Below are 14,950 nucleotides of genomic sequence, written 5' to 3' on the forward strand. Positions count from 1 at the left end.
GGGCTGCTCAGAAGCTCCGTGGGAGCAGGCAGAGCTTGCCAGGGTGGGCAGGAGGATGGAAGGGCACAAGGGGGCAGAGAACTGCCCATGAACTTAGGGGACGAAGGTCATTGGACCTGAGCTAAACAGAGACCTCAGCTGGTGGGGGCTGAGCAGCTACAGGGAGCAGGGGCAGCTGGGGCTCAAGGGGCTCAGGTGTCCTCCCTGTGCAGGAGGAGAGTCTGAGCTGGTTGAGTTGCCAGGTGGATGGTGAGTTGGGATGGAGGGGGACCCTGGGATCGAGGTCTCTGGGGCTGAAGGGGCAGGGGGCTAGCCCTGAGGGGACCCAATGGGATGCAGCCCTTGGGTCCAGGAACACCAGCCCTGTTCCAAAAGCTTGTGGGGATGTGGGATGGGGAGCCAGGCATGCGGAAGCAGTGTGGGGTGGCACAAGGCAGTGGACCCAGAGGACTGCCCAGAGGGTGAGAGGCCCATTTGGGACCTGATCCTTGGCTGCTAGCCTGGGGAGAGTCCAGGCAGGGCCCTGGGGCTGAGCAGACAGGAGTCAAGGTCAGAGGGGACAGGCCTCGCCTGGGTGTGTGGGTAGGGGGTGCACCCCGACCCGCACTGGGGCCTGGGGATGCTGGCACCAAGGGGAGAGGAGGGCCGAGGGCCATGCATGGCTCCCATCTGTGCCGAGGGGCAGGCTGGCTCGGGAAGGATCATGGCTGGAGGAGGGCTCTGGAGTGAGCAAGGAGCTGGACAGGCCCAAGAGCAGGGATGGTGCAGGGCGGGGGTGCTGGGCGGAGGGGCCGGAGGTGAGCTCAGGAAGCCATGCCAGGAGGACCTGAGGAGGGACGGTGAGCCCAGAGACAGATTTAGGAGCCTGGGCTAGGGGGCCACAGGGACGGGGGGAGGAGGAGAAGGAAACACCCAGGGATGGAGTCCAGGACAGGGATGGGGTCCAGGGAAGGGAGAAGGTCTGGGGCTGGGAGAGGGTCCAAGGGAGAGATTCAGTCCAGGGCAGGGATGGGGTCCGTGCAGCTTGGGTACATGGGTCCATGGTGCCTTGGCAGTGTTGACTCACAAGACACGGGGCCTGGCAAGCGGAGACAGGCCATGACAAGTTCTCTTAGAGGCTGAGGACCCGGGAGCAGACACTGGCAGTGTGGGGCACCGACCCACCACACCCAAAGAGATGCCCACTCGGCCCGGGCAGGGCCAGGCTTGGTCGATATGGCAGAGGGCTTCGGGGACCAGCAGAAACTGGCCAGGAGCAGGAGTCTCTGATCAGGGTTCCGACCAAGGGTTGGTCAGGCTGGCCACCCATTGGATGCCTAGGCTGGGACAAGGGGACAGGGGCCCCCGGGAGCTCTAATCTGGTGGTCATCCAGTGCTGACTGGGCTGACCAGTCCCGAGCCGGTGGCTGCAGTGGCACCTGGTCCTGGGGGACAGGAAACCATCAGGGCATCTAGTCAGTAGACATTCTGGAAGCACATGGGCACTGGGCTCAGCGCTGCTCCAGGACCCTTGCAAGGTGAGGCCCTGGTGGTCACACGGCCTCCTCTCTTGCAGCCTCCACCACGGCCCCATCAGTCTTCCCACTGGCCCCCTGCTGTGGGAAGATATCTGAATCCACGGTAGCCCTGGGCTGCCTGGTCTCCAGCTACATCCCAGAGCCGGTGACCGTGTCCTGGAACTCGGGCTCCGTGACCAGTGGCGTGTACACCTTCCCGTCCATCCTGCAGTCCTCGGGGCTCTACTCCCTCAGCAGCATGGTGACCGTGCTTGCCAGCAGCTTGAAGAGCCAGATCTACACCTGCAACATAGACCACCCGGCCAGCAGCACCAAGGTGGACAAGAGAGTCGGTGAGAGGAGGGCCTGCATGGAGGGCATTCCCTACGAGACAGGCACGGGGTCAGCCCTCCTGCCTGGACGCCAGGGAGGCAGGGGAGGCCTCCCAAGCTCAGGGAGGGGTCCTCTGGCGTTTCCGCCATGCCCAGGGTGGGGGCAGGCTGGATACCCCTAACCCAGCCCCTGGGATCACAGAGGTGGGTGCTAGACTCAGACCTGGCAAACACGGCCCTGACTTCAGCTCACCCAAAGGCGGTCTCCCTCCAGCCCCGGTAACCCCTAGTCTGCTCTCTCTGCAGTCATAAAAGAACCAAAGTGCTGCCCTATTTTTCCCGAATGCCCAGGTGAGTCAGTCGATCCTCGCCCTCCACCCCTGGGCAGTGCACGGAGCACAGGCATGGGCGGTGGAGGGATGAGTACCCAAGAGGAGGCCCACCCAGGTGCTGAACATCCCCCTGTGTCTCCCGCCCCATGTCCAGGATGGCCTTCAGTCTTCATCTTTCCCCCGAAACCCAAGGACATCCTCATGATCTCCCGGACACCCGAGGTCACCTGCGTGGTGGTGGACGTGAGCCCGAAAAACCCCGATGTCCAGGTCACTTGGTATGTTCACGGCACGGAGGTGAGCACAGCCAAGACAAAGTCAAAGGAGGAGCAGTCCAATGGCACCTACCGCGTGGTCAGCGTCCTCCCCATCCAGCACCAGGACTGGCTGAGTGGAAAGGAGTTCAAGTGTAGGGTCAACATTGAAGCCCATTCAGGTCCCAAAGAGAGGACCATCTCCAAGGCCAAAGGTGAGAGCAGGACGGACGGGTGTGGGGAGGGTCCCCAGGGGTGGCACAGGGAGTGGCCAACTGTACTGATCACTGTTCCCACAGGGCCAGCCCGGGAGCCGCAGGTGTACGTGTTGAACCCACACCAGGAGGAGCTGGCCAAGAGCACGGTCAGCGTCACCTGCCTGGTCAAAGACTTCTACCCATCTGAGGTCAACCTCGAGTGGCAGAGCAACGGGGAGTCAGAGCCGGAGGGCAAGTACAGAACCACCCCACCCCAGCTGGACAGTGACGGATCCTACTTCCTGTACAGCAAGCTCTCGGTGGAGACGAGCAGGTGGAAGCAGGGAGTCAAGTTCACGTGTGCGGTGATGCACGAGGCTCTCCACAATCACTACACGGAGAAATTCACCTCCCAGTCTCCGGGTAAATGAGCCACATACCTGGCACCCCTGAAAGCCCTTCCTCCGTCTCCTCGGGCTCTCAGGGTCCAGCAAGGGCACCTGAGCCCCCACTCCTGTGTACATACTTCCCAGGCCCGCTGGCATGAAATAAAGCACCCAGCATGGCCCTGGGACCCTGTGACAATGTCATGGTTCTTTCTGAGGCAGAGCTCAGGTGCACTGGGGAGCGGGGGCCAGCCAAGCTCTGAGACCACAGTGTCACCATTAGGGGAGAGAGTGGGTCCCACTCAGGCAGGACCCAGAGCTCTGGGCTGTGCAGGCCGCCCAGGATGGCTGGAGGGGCTGCCTGAGGAGGGGAGGGGGCTTCGCCAGAGGCAGCAGCTTCTCTGGGCCCCCCTCCAGCAGCAGCTGCTCGGGGCTGGAGTGTGGCCAGGGAAAAGGAGAAGCCCCTCCGGAGCCCCTCAGGGAAATGTATGCACAGGCTGTCCCTCCTCTGTAGGAGCCCAAGCTGTGACCTGTCCTTGTCCCCTGAGTTCCCTGTCCACTGGGTCACCCCGACTCCACCTGATGGCTCTGATTCTCGCAGGACAATTGCCTAGCCCGTGGTGTGGACACAGGCCCCGCTTCGCCCTCAGGCACTCTGAGATCAGGCCACCGGCCTCCCTCAGGCCAGGTGGCTCTGCCTGGCCTTGCCCTGTCTGGGGCCAGGCCTGCCTACTCGTGGGGACACTCACTCCCAGACCCCAAAGGAGCAGAGGCAGGTGGCCCTGAGAGCCCAGAGAAGGGACAGTCCCTGACGCCCATGTGGACACTGAGCCCAGACCCACTGAAAACAAGCCCCTCTCACCGAGCAGTGCCAGCCACCACACCACCTCCACACACACGCACGTGAGCACACACACACACAGCAGGCCTTACACACTGGAGTTCACACAAGGGCAACCTGCACATGCCCAACGGAGCATGGAGCCTGGTCTCGTGAAGACTCACTGTGGACACCTGATGGGCCCCACAGCCTCCAACACCCCGGGGGCTGCTCAGGCCTCATCCTCACACTGACCACTCTGACCAGTTCTGACAACTGGCCCTCCTCTTCCCCGGGGCACATACACCCCCACCCTGACACACAGAAATCCCCCCACACCCCGCTTATCCCCAGCACTCCCACCACTCATGCACTGGGGACACACCCAACCCTGTCTCACTGTGGACAGGCTCTGCTGACCCTCCGCCCTCTGGTCCTGGTCCCCAGGAGAGAGGAGGTGGGGCCTGAGCCTCTGTCCTGCAGACGTTGGGGCACCTTCTACCCAGAGGGCCCCAGCGCAGGGCAGAGCAGAGGAGAGGGCTGTTCCCCACCGGCCAGGCTGAGAGCTGGGTCAGGGGTGTCAGCTGAGTTCGGGGTACCAGTTGGAGGAACGGGGGAGCTGAGGCCAGAGACTGACCTCAGGGCCCTGCTCGCCCAGCCCAGCTGGGGCTCCCACCTGCCCCACCCACCCTGCCACACAGGGAACCATGCCCCGAGGCCCCGCCAACCCTGTGCCAGGCCCCCTCGGGCAGGCCCAGCACTGACCACCCCCTCCCTGTCCAGAGGTGGTCCTGGACGAGAGCTGTGTCGAGACACAGGACGGGGAGCTGGACGGGCTGTGGACCACCATCTCCATCTTCATCACACTATTCCTGCTCAGCGTGTGCTACAGCGCCACCGTCACCCTCTTCAAGGTGGGCCAGGCCCTCCCCACGTCATCCCCTCATTGTCACCATGCTGTCCCCACACTGTCCTCACCATGTCCCCTCACTGTCCCCACCATGTTTTCAAACTGTCTATCACTGTTCACACACCATCCCTTCACTGTCCACACACTGTCCGCCACCGTCCCCTCGTTGTCCCCTCACTTCCCCTCCCTGTCCTCTTGCGGTCCTCATACTGTCTCCTCACACAGTCGCCTCATTTCCCATTACTGTCTCCTCACTGCTCCCTCTCCGTCCAATCACTGCCCTCACCCTGTCCCCTCACTGTCTCCATTTATCCCCTCTCTGTCACCTCACTGTCCCGGCCATGTCCCCATGTCATCCCCTCCTGGACCCCCCAAGGTTAGATAGCCCTGGGTGCAGGGAGGGCAGGCGCTGGCAGGAGGCTGGTGTTGGGGTCCAGGCCATGCTCACCCCCTCGCCCGCCCGCTGCAGGTGAAGTGGATCTTCTCCTCGGTGGTGGAGCTGAAGGAGACGATGGTCCCCGACTACAGGAACACGATCGGGCAGGGGGCCTAGGGCCACTCCTCCAGTGTGAGCATCCCGGGCTGGTCCAGACCCCAGACAGGATCTGGGTCCTTCGGTTCATTACGCTCAGCCTGCCGCCCAGACCTGCTCTGCTGCCTCCCGACCTCGCCACACGCTGACCTCACTGCCCCATTCGGCCCGCAGCGTGCCTTCTGGCTTCATGGTCACTGCACTCTGCCTCCTGCCCCCGACTCCTGTTTGGAGAACCAAGTGGACGGCAGCTATAAGCCTGAGTTGAGCTGATGGACGCCAATTGGCCCCTCCCCAGCAGCCACCAAGAAACACTTGGGCCTGAGGAATCAGGGCCGAACATCGCTCACCAGCACCTCCCTGGGGTCCGCGTATGTGGTCCCCCTGGAGGAAGTGGAGCACCGATGTGCCACGTCCGTCTGGACAGGGACGAGTCTTCACACAAACTGCATCCATGCCAGGGTCAAGGACGCAGGCTTCCAGGAAGGAGACACGTGGTTTCAGATCCTTGAGTGGGAACATCTGCTGCCAAGGCCAGGAGGACACGAGGCCATTGTATACCAACAGGGAAGCGTCTGGACATGCCCCTAACCGTCACTCGGGTTGTCTCCACCCAGGGAGACCACTCAGAGGAGGGCCTGGGCTGTGGCCACTGTGGGATCCCCGGTGGATATGGGCGGCACCACCTGGGAGGGGTGGACATCCGGCCAGGCGGGCCTCCTGGAGAGGGGCCTGCTGACCAGGTCCCCAAGTGGATGGGATGTGGCCTTGGTGGACAGAGGTGGAGGGGCGGCAAGAGATCAGGGCAGCAGGCACAGCCACCCAATCCTGCAGCCGGCGGGGCCTGAGTCACGGTCCACAGGAAGTACAGCTGCTCCATGGGGCAGAGGTGAGAGAAGAGACCTCCGAGGAGAGAGCCCATGGCCTTGGGGAGCCGACCAAGTGGACCAATTTCAGACCCCTGGCCTCACAACCCCTGGACCAAATCACCCCTCAGGTACTGAAGGAACCCCTAGTCGCCCTCTCTAGATGCGAAGGACAGGGATGCGCACGGGAAGGAGAGGCGGACCCCTGTCCCAACTACTGGGGGAAAAATCGCAGAAAGGTTGCTCAAAGAAAAGGCCATAGTTGTAGCTTGCGTAGCTTTCTTCCTTCTTTTTAACTTTCTGGAGCCCACTGATTTTCTTTACCATTTCTTTTCTTAAAACAACAATAAAACACCCTTAAAAATTCCACAGCTCACTATGTTGACATGCCTTGTGAAATCCGGAGCCTGTCTGAATCGACCACCAGGGGCTCCCTCCACACCCTCCCAGCTGCAGAACCTTCCAGCCCTTCCTCTCCTCCCGCCCTCAGCTCTCCTCCAGCACCTGGAGCTGCGTGGGGGAGGAAGACGGCCCAGAAATGGGGCTATGAGGAGGGGCGAGGGGGCTGACGGGGCCTGGTGGGGAGCAGGGCCAGCCTGGGGACTGGGGAAAGGAGGAGCTTCCAGCACTGGTCATGGCCAGAAGCAAGACCCCCGTGCTGGGTGTGTATGAGTCAGCATGGCTGCTGCAATGACCAGCCTGGGCGGCCTGAACAACAGACATTTGTTCTCTCACACATCTGGAGGCTGCATGTCCCAGAGAAAGTGTCAGCAGAGTGGGGTTCTGCTGAGACCTCTCTCCTGGCTATGTAGACGGCCTCTTCTCCCCGTGTCCTCGCCCCAGCCTCCCTCTGCGAGTGTCTGTGCCCTGACCCCTCTTCCTATAGGACACCAGTCACACTGGATTAGGGCCCAGCCTACTGACTCCATTTTAACTTATTACCTGAAAGATCCCTTCTCCAGAGACAGCCACATTCTGAAGTCCTGGGGGTGATGGGTTCAAGATATGAATTTCGGGAACACAATTCACCCAGAAAAGGGGGAGTTAGGTCTAGGAACACATACACACAGTGCTCTGTCCCCGTGTACTCAGATATCTATTACCTTGGTCCCTCACGTTCCTCCTGCCCCAAGTTTTTGTCTTTGCTGTTCCCTTCTCCTAGTGTCCCTTGCCTCTACACACCTCGCAAATCCTACACAGCCTTCTCTTAGCTCTGAACTCCACGCCTCCTCCTCTGTCAGTCTTCCCTAATGCACTCAGCAGAAGGCACCCACCCTCCCCCAGCCTGGGTCTGTGCGGGCCCCTCCCGCTCAGTAGCCACCTGCATCCGTCTCCCCAGAAGTGAAGTACATGATCCCGCAAACAGTGATGTAAGGAAGCTGTGATAAGTGCTGTGAGGGGAAACTGTGGGGCTGTGAGGCCACACAACAGAAGAGGCTAAGGGAAGCTATCCGGGGGAGCACCCAGACCCAGAGCCCTGGAGAAACAGGGTGGCCGGCCTCCCTTGGGTCTGCTCCTCAACATCTGGTCTCGGGCACCCCCTGCCCTGGTCACAGAACTTCCTCAACCCAGGATAATTGGAGCCATGGGGAGAAGACATTTGCAACATGTTAGAGGACAGGTTTTAACATGGTGATCACGACTCTCATATAGACAGATAATGAACAGATTTCAAAGACTATTTAACTCATTAATTAAGGGGTTACAAGTAGTTTAAAGTAGAGTTCAAAGTCCCTCACTGATATAGTGGAATCAAGAATGCTAAAAAGAGTTTATCAGCAGATGCATTTTAGAATGCACCTGGCTTTCTCCACGGGAGGCAGGGAAGAATCAACCATCCTTCCGGAGAAGAGAATTCCCATCGCCTTTGATTCTCTACAACTTACTGAGCTGTGAAAGAGCTCAAAGACAATGGAGAGTGTGGAGCCCCCTCTGAGTCGTTTAACCTGGAGGGGGGTGCTAGACAGTGCCGTGCTTCCCACTGCAGACAGAAGTCATCTTTGGTGCATTTAGAGTCTTTCACAATATTTCCTACAAACAGACAACTGACAACAAGTCCAGAATATACAGAGAACTCCTGCAAGTCAATTAGAAACATCACATAATTCAGTAGTGAAATAGGCCACAGAATTAACAGACGCCTCACAAGAGATATCCAAAGAGCCATTAAACGTAAGGAAAACCACACTAGTTACATGGAAATGAAAATGAAAACCACGTGAGGGAATGTGAAACCGAGGACAAAGGAGTTCAAGTTTCTCTGGATGAGGATGAACCTGGGCCTGTACCCACAAGGTTAACATGGGAAACAAAGTAACCAAAGTTTCTGAGCTTGCCTTGCAGAACAGCAGGAGGATGGCTGATAAGGGAGGAACTTGCCAACGGCCCTCCACCTAACTAAGCATCTTGCAGGTAATTGAGAAGCTAAAATGACAGAATCTAAGCTTCACACATCATAAGAAATATGAAAGACAGTCGCCCCTGCGCAAAGGACTCTTTGAACTTCACCCCGAAGGCCACATGCTCCCCTCCCAGTCTTATTCTCACAAAGTGCTTTAGAAAAACGCTTAGAACTGCATGTAGGCGGACTGATCTGTAACCAGGAGAAAGACTAACTTGTTAGCAGAAAATTTGTGTCCTCTACCCAAACCATTCCTTCTGTCCCAGATGAAGAAGTACCTGAGGTTTTCTCAGAGTCCCCAGGAGCGTGGCATGCAGCAGGTCCACTGTGGAGAGGCATCAACTTCCTCGGTCACCAACTACCTAACATTTCTGACCCTGCCCCAGCCCCATTTGCCTTATATGAGTGATTTCCAAATCAGTTCCCTTTAAGATAGGTTTTCTCAGGACAGTAGTCCACCATCCTCCCATGTGCCAGCTATCACTTATCAAAGCCCTTTCTCTACCACCACCTGCATGGCCATTTATCTTATGGCGAGCAGATCGAACCCTTGCTCCATATCAAAGGTAGTTCTGATTCCCATCGTGGGCGAGCAGCTTGTATCAGACGAACCCTTGAGACAGCATCATAAACCCTGGAAAAACTGTTCAAAACAACAATGCTTTGAAGGCACTGGAGAATGGCCAAAGCAAGCAGACACTGGAGAAGATCAGCCCTCGAAATGTCCGTCTGCAGGTGCCCCCCAGGCCACACCGCAGGTGCAAGGGGAACACAGCAGACACGCCACCATCCCGGCAAGAGGGCTCAAGTCATGGGATTCAGGGCTGCATTTCAAGAGCAGCTGGAAATGAAGGGGAGATGTCCAGAAGAGGAGGGACACCAGAGAGGAACCCCAAAATCAGCATGGAATTTCTGCTCAGTCCTGGGCTGATCCTTCAACTGTGGGGTGGGGGGGGCTCCAAAGGGCCCAGCGAGAAACATCGGCTGGGAGGCTGAAAGACCTGTGGAGATTTCAGCTCAGGCCAACCACACGGCAGATGGATGTGGAGTCTGAGTCCAGTCAAGCTAACTGCCTCTGACGTGAAAACCAATACTTTTCTAGGAAGAGTGCCTAACATGGGAGCAGGGAAACGTCCTCCCCCCGACCAGAGCAAGCCCTGCCCCGACCGAGAAAGAGGAGAGGAGGAATAGGCTGAGACCTGCGAGGGGAGGCCTGGTTCAGGCCCCTTGAGAGGAGCGGGCCGTCTGCTGGGAGGGGCAGCAAGCCCCGGGTGGCCCCGGCCCTGAACGGAGACATCCAGGTGATGTCCCTCTCTCGTCTGTCCCTCCCTCTGGTCTCCTACAGCCTGGCCAGTCCTCTTGACAAGCAGACCACCTGCAGCCAGGAAGCCGGGAGGCCAGAGTCTGCCCGACGGTGGGGTGGTGGAGAAGGTGCAGGACGTCAGCACAGCCAGGGGGCCCGGGGCACCCACAGCCTGAGAGACGAGTCCCAAGGACGCACCTGGACAGAGGCTGAGGGCCAGGTCTGTCGGAGCCGATCCCAGAGCAATGCTCTGAGCAGACCACACAGGGACTCCCGTTCTGGAAGACAACCCACTCCAGCTATCGGGGGTGGACACCAGGGACAGGTCACCCTTTCCCTAGGCTCCTTCAGTGAATCCCCAATATTGTCTCACTGTGGGCACAGTGGAGTCAGATGGAGACGATTCCTGTGTTGCTTCCAGGTGGACTTGCGGGTGAAGTGTGATGGACCCCCAGGGTACTACTCACCCCCACACCTCCAAGGATGACTCTGGTGAACATGGAAGGTACTGGAAGGCCTGGGCCAAGGCTCTCGCAGGGAAGCCCCCATGGGACACATGCCTGAGACAATTGTGCAGGTTGGAGACCAGAGGATTCCCTTCACCTGTGTCGACCACACCCGCTCAGCCCAAAAGGCCCAACCTGGCAGAGGCTGTTCTGAGATCCAAGGGTGGCGGTGAGCCCGAGGAACTGGGTCAGGACACAGAACGTCGCTTTGCACCTGTTTCTGGAAAGACAGCCTGGGGGCTCAGGAGGGGGACGTGCATGCCCAGCACACCCGGGGTCACAGCAGAAAGCTGCAAAGATCTCAATTACACAGGAGGGGCCTTAATTTTGGTATGTATTTATTAGCCCAAGATAAGCCTGTGTTTCCATTCTTACTCAAAATCCCCTCAAGTCCCTCTCGGCCAGGACAGGGTCTGGTTTTTGGGTGCCGATGAGGACTATGGCCACAGCCTACCTTGTCCCACTGACCACAGACTGGGTGCATCGCCTGGGGGTCACTTTAAAAGTATGGAGCCTGCTGCCCACCTCACACCCCTACACGTGCACAAAGTGTCTGCAGGGGTCTCTCCAGGAGGGGCCGGGACCCACCGGAGATTTATGCTGCCGGCTCATCATCACAGATTCACATGCAGAAGATGCTGCTTAGGGATTGTGGTGAGACACTGAACACACAAACGGACAGCGGCCAGACCGCACACGAACACAGAGCCCTGACCACAACCTGCAGCCACAGCCCAGCACGCCAACCCCTCACTGTGGGGACCGCCACTGCAGCAGCCTGCTCTCTGTGCTCAGACCTGCAGGGAGTCAGACCTCTAACTCCAGACCAGCCCAGGGAGTGAACAACCACCCGTATGGTCGCCCTGAACCTCCAGGCCTTGATCAGTAACTGACAGCTTCCCTAATGTTTGTCCCACTTCCAGCATAGGACTGAAGGGAGAAAGTCAAATGCACTCCCCAAGCAATCACGGAATACCCTGCTTCCCCAGACCCCCATCAGGTGTCCCCGAGTCCCCCCTTTCCTGTAAAGAAGCTTTCTATACATAGAAAACATTTTAAGATCTCAACATATATACTATGTCATATGTATTACATGTACACGTTATAGACCCATATACGGATATATTATATGCACATAGTAACAATTAACACGTGTACATGTAAAACACTACAAAGGCTCCCACGCTCCCTTCTGCCCTGACTCCCTGGCAGAAGCAGCTCCAAATTCTCAGCCTCTGCTTTTCCCGTTTGTATGGTCTTCATTCCCACAGAGTTTACAGAGACGTGAGGACTTGTGACAAGAGCTCACAATCACGGTCACAAACAGTCACACATACATCTTGGGACCTGGACACAATAGGGACAAAGAGGAAGCTGGCAAGCATCCAACATAAGGTGAAGTATGGCAAGGGTGTGGAGGTGGGTCACCCTCACAAACGAGCAGAGAAGGGGTGGCCAAGGGCCCCCAGTACACCCCAGAGCAGCAAGGTGAGCAGGCAGCGCCCTCCCAGCTACTGTAGCCCCAGCCCTGGGGAGCCGACATTGACGGAGGCCCTGCCCACATGTCCTCGTCCTCATGGCCCCGTCACACAGCTGAGCCTGCACGCACCCCACACAGGCACATCGAACCACGCCACAAGGAGAATTGGGGCGTTTCCTTAAGATTTCGAGAGGGTGGCCTGCCAGGGGTCCTTGGTGAGGTGCAGGCGGGTTTGAGCAGCCTCCTGTAGCAATGAACATCCTGTGATACCCGGGACCCCAACCTGGGCGCCTGGGGAAGCCAGCGATTGTTCCTCCTGACCGCGCTCCCCCAGCTCCCCTCACGATTTTGTATGGTGTGGTCTGTGTGGCATCAGTCCCGCCTGAAACGCCTGCAGGGGTTTTGTTTCCTAGATCCAGCCCAGACTTGCACAACAATAGGTGAAAAGATCTTCCGGCAAGCAGACCTCAAAGGTGGAACTGGCATCGCTTACCTGCCCGGCTGGTTATGGGGGCAGCAGCAATGGAGCCACGGCGGGAATGAGACGCTGGTGGTTCGAGGCGCATGGTGGCCCAACCGGCTCTTAGGTGGTCTCTGCACCTGGCTGGAATGAGGTGCTGAACAGAGGCAAGGCTGGGAGCCAGGCGCTGTCAAGACAGATTAGGTGAGGCTAGGAATGAGCAATGCTGGGCCATGGCCTGGGGTGTCCTCTTCCCGCTGTTCTGGAGGGCCTGCAGCAATGGATGAGCCTCGACTCTGACACTCCAGTTCAGGACCACGCCAGGGGAAAGGCTTCTCTGAATGGCTTTAAAGCCTCTCTTTTCTCTCATAACCCCAGAGAGAATATTCCTGAAAGCGAGACCCAGAGTCCAATAGGATGGTTTGCAAGATTTCAGCCTGAGGTATATTCATAGCCTCACTGACTTTCTCACGTAAAATGGTTTGTCTGAATGAATGAGACATTCAGAGCCAGATGGGGACATGTGCATGGATTCTCTTAAAGCCCAGTGGCATGAACACCCACATCACATGGTCACACCCTCTCCAGCCACAGTGGCCTGCCTCCACAGAGGTTCAGGGACAGCTCAGCCTGGTGCCTGAGAATCCTGTCATGATCCCAAGAGTGACTGATCTTCCTCGACACCAGCCCCACCACCATAACCCCCGCAGACAGCATGGGGACCAGGAGGGGTACCAAGCACCCCAGGTCAATGCACAATGTGATGACTTGCCTTGCCTTGCCAGATCCTGGGCATAGACGGGGTAGTGGGCTCTATGAGCCAACATCCACTAGCCAGGACACTGTCAGAGGTTGTGCCAAACTCATCAACATTGGTGATGATGAAGAAATGAAAAACATAAGAAAACTTAACATGTTGAGGTATATGAGGAAGCCATTGGGTTTAAAACTAATTCAGCATGACCTTGTTTTTCCAGACAGGCCTGACATGGCCTGTTGAGCATGCATCGTACATTGGCTGTAAACATTTACAGTGACCCATAGCCAAGAATAATGCCCTTAAAGATAGGGATATCTGCCTCACCCCCTTATCAGCATCTCTTTGTAGAGAAGCATTTCTTCCCTGACCTACGGGGCTCATCTCATGACGACTGAACTACTATGCTAACGAAGGATCCTGTGACTGTAGTAAAAGGGATATTCCCGTCATAGGTGATGTATGTCCCTTGTTCCAGGATCGCACATAGCGATGCTGTACACCCCGCTTCTTCAGAATGCTTCTATCCTTGGTGAAGGTCATTCTCCCAGGCCATATAGTCCTCACATTGGCTTATATAATTAATTCACCACATTTGACTTAGAGATTGATTATTGATTGTTTGTGTCTGCAGTTCTTGGAATAGTTGGCAGAATTTCAGAAAAACCAGGTGGACCCCAGCCGGAATCTACATTGAATCCCTCACCCTGGGGGGTGCATTCTTCATTGCATTCTTCAGTGACCCTGCTGAGTTTGCCTGAAATATGGACCACCTTATTTTAAGTCAGTGCTCCAGAGTTTTATATGATCTCTTTCAAGCCTTAACACTAGTTGTCTTAAAGCTGGCCCACTTCCTAGGTAAGAGAAACCTAGCGGGAATGTCCTAGGAAACAGGAACCTAGAGGGCAGGTTTTAAGCAAGAAGAAACTAGGGTGAATGCCCCAGGCCAGGGGACCCTGAGGGGAGCTGTGGAGTGAATAGGGCAAGCTGACCTTTTCAATTTTGCTTTAAATTGGAAAGAAATGTGTCTATAAAGCCTGAACAAATTGGTTGATAGAGAAATGAGAGTCTGAAATCGTTCAGGTTTGAAGAGAAGGGACACCAACTCCTTCCAGCCAAAAGGCGTTCTCAGGTGACTGAGAAACTAATGGAAGTGTCAGAGGATAAATCCTTGTGACGGGAAGTGGTCCCATAGGAAACTCCATTGTGATCATTCACATTAATTAATTAAAGGTTCGTCTGGGGGTGCACGCAAAAAGATCTGTGTCCAATGCTCTGAGCACCCACAGCAGTTTGAGACCGCTGGCAGAAGAAACCGAGGCACGTAAGAGGGTGTTCACACCATTTAGGGAGGGACACTCACAAACAGCTCATTTCTGACCCACTACAGTGTCCCCAGAAATTACTCAGACTTTACAGTAAAACGGAACTAAAATTAAGTGGCACTTCTAAGAGCCGACCAATTCCCAAACAGGAAGCCTCCCCTTGGAACTCCGATGGCTTCATGATGACACTAGTAGGAGCTTAACAAAATGGGGATAACTGTCAATGGATGGCAAGATAACTGGGATAATTTAAAACTACAGTGGCCACTTTGGGGCTCCTTTGAGCTTCTAAAACTTGTCTTTTTTGCACTAGGTATAAGAGCCATGGAACAGAGAAGTCTTTAATCTTTGAAGAGCCAGGCTTGTCACCTTCTGGCACAATTGCTCAAAAATTAAGGTTCTAGAAGCCATAAATATTTACAAAGAACAGCAAACTCTTACTAACCTTGTTTTGGTCTTCAGGTCTTGCCTTGATAGTCGTCAAGTTGGGGGGCCCAAATTATGGTCGGAGAAAAATGCAGTTGTACCCTATTTTGTGGTCAGAGATTGTCAGACAGAAATGCTGTTCAGCAAATGGGTTACACTCCATATGC

General features: G+C 56.4%; 1 gene segment (V, D, J or C); it reads left to right on the top strand.

Moving 5' to 3' along the window:
* The first annotated feature begins 1,215 nt into the window (after positions 1-1,215).
* Positions 1,216-6,472, top strand: LOC101394076 (immunoglobulin heavy constant gamma 2-like). The segment is given in 7 exon segments: positions 1,216-1,261; positions 1,556-1,849; positions 2,135-2,179; positions 2,315-2,629; positions 2,714-3,034; positions 4,601-4,731; positions 5,197-6,472. Coding segments are annotated over 7 exon segments (1,236 nt in total).
* Positions 6,473-14,950: the final 8,478 nt, after the last annotated feature.

This window comes from Ceratotherium simum, chromosome 24, assembly GCF_057802395.1.
Source record: "Ceratotherium simum simum isolate JZ-2026a chromosome 24, ASM5780239v1, whole genome shotgun sequence".
NCBI lineage: Eukaryota > Metazoa > Chordata > Mammalia > Perissodactyla > Rhinocerotidae > Ceratotherium > Ceratotherium simum.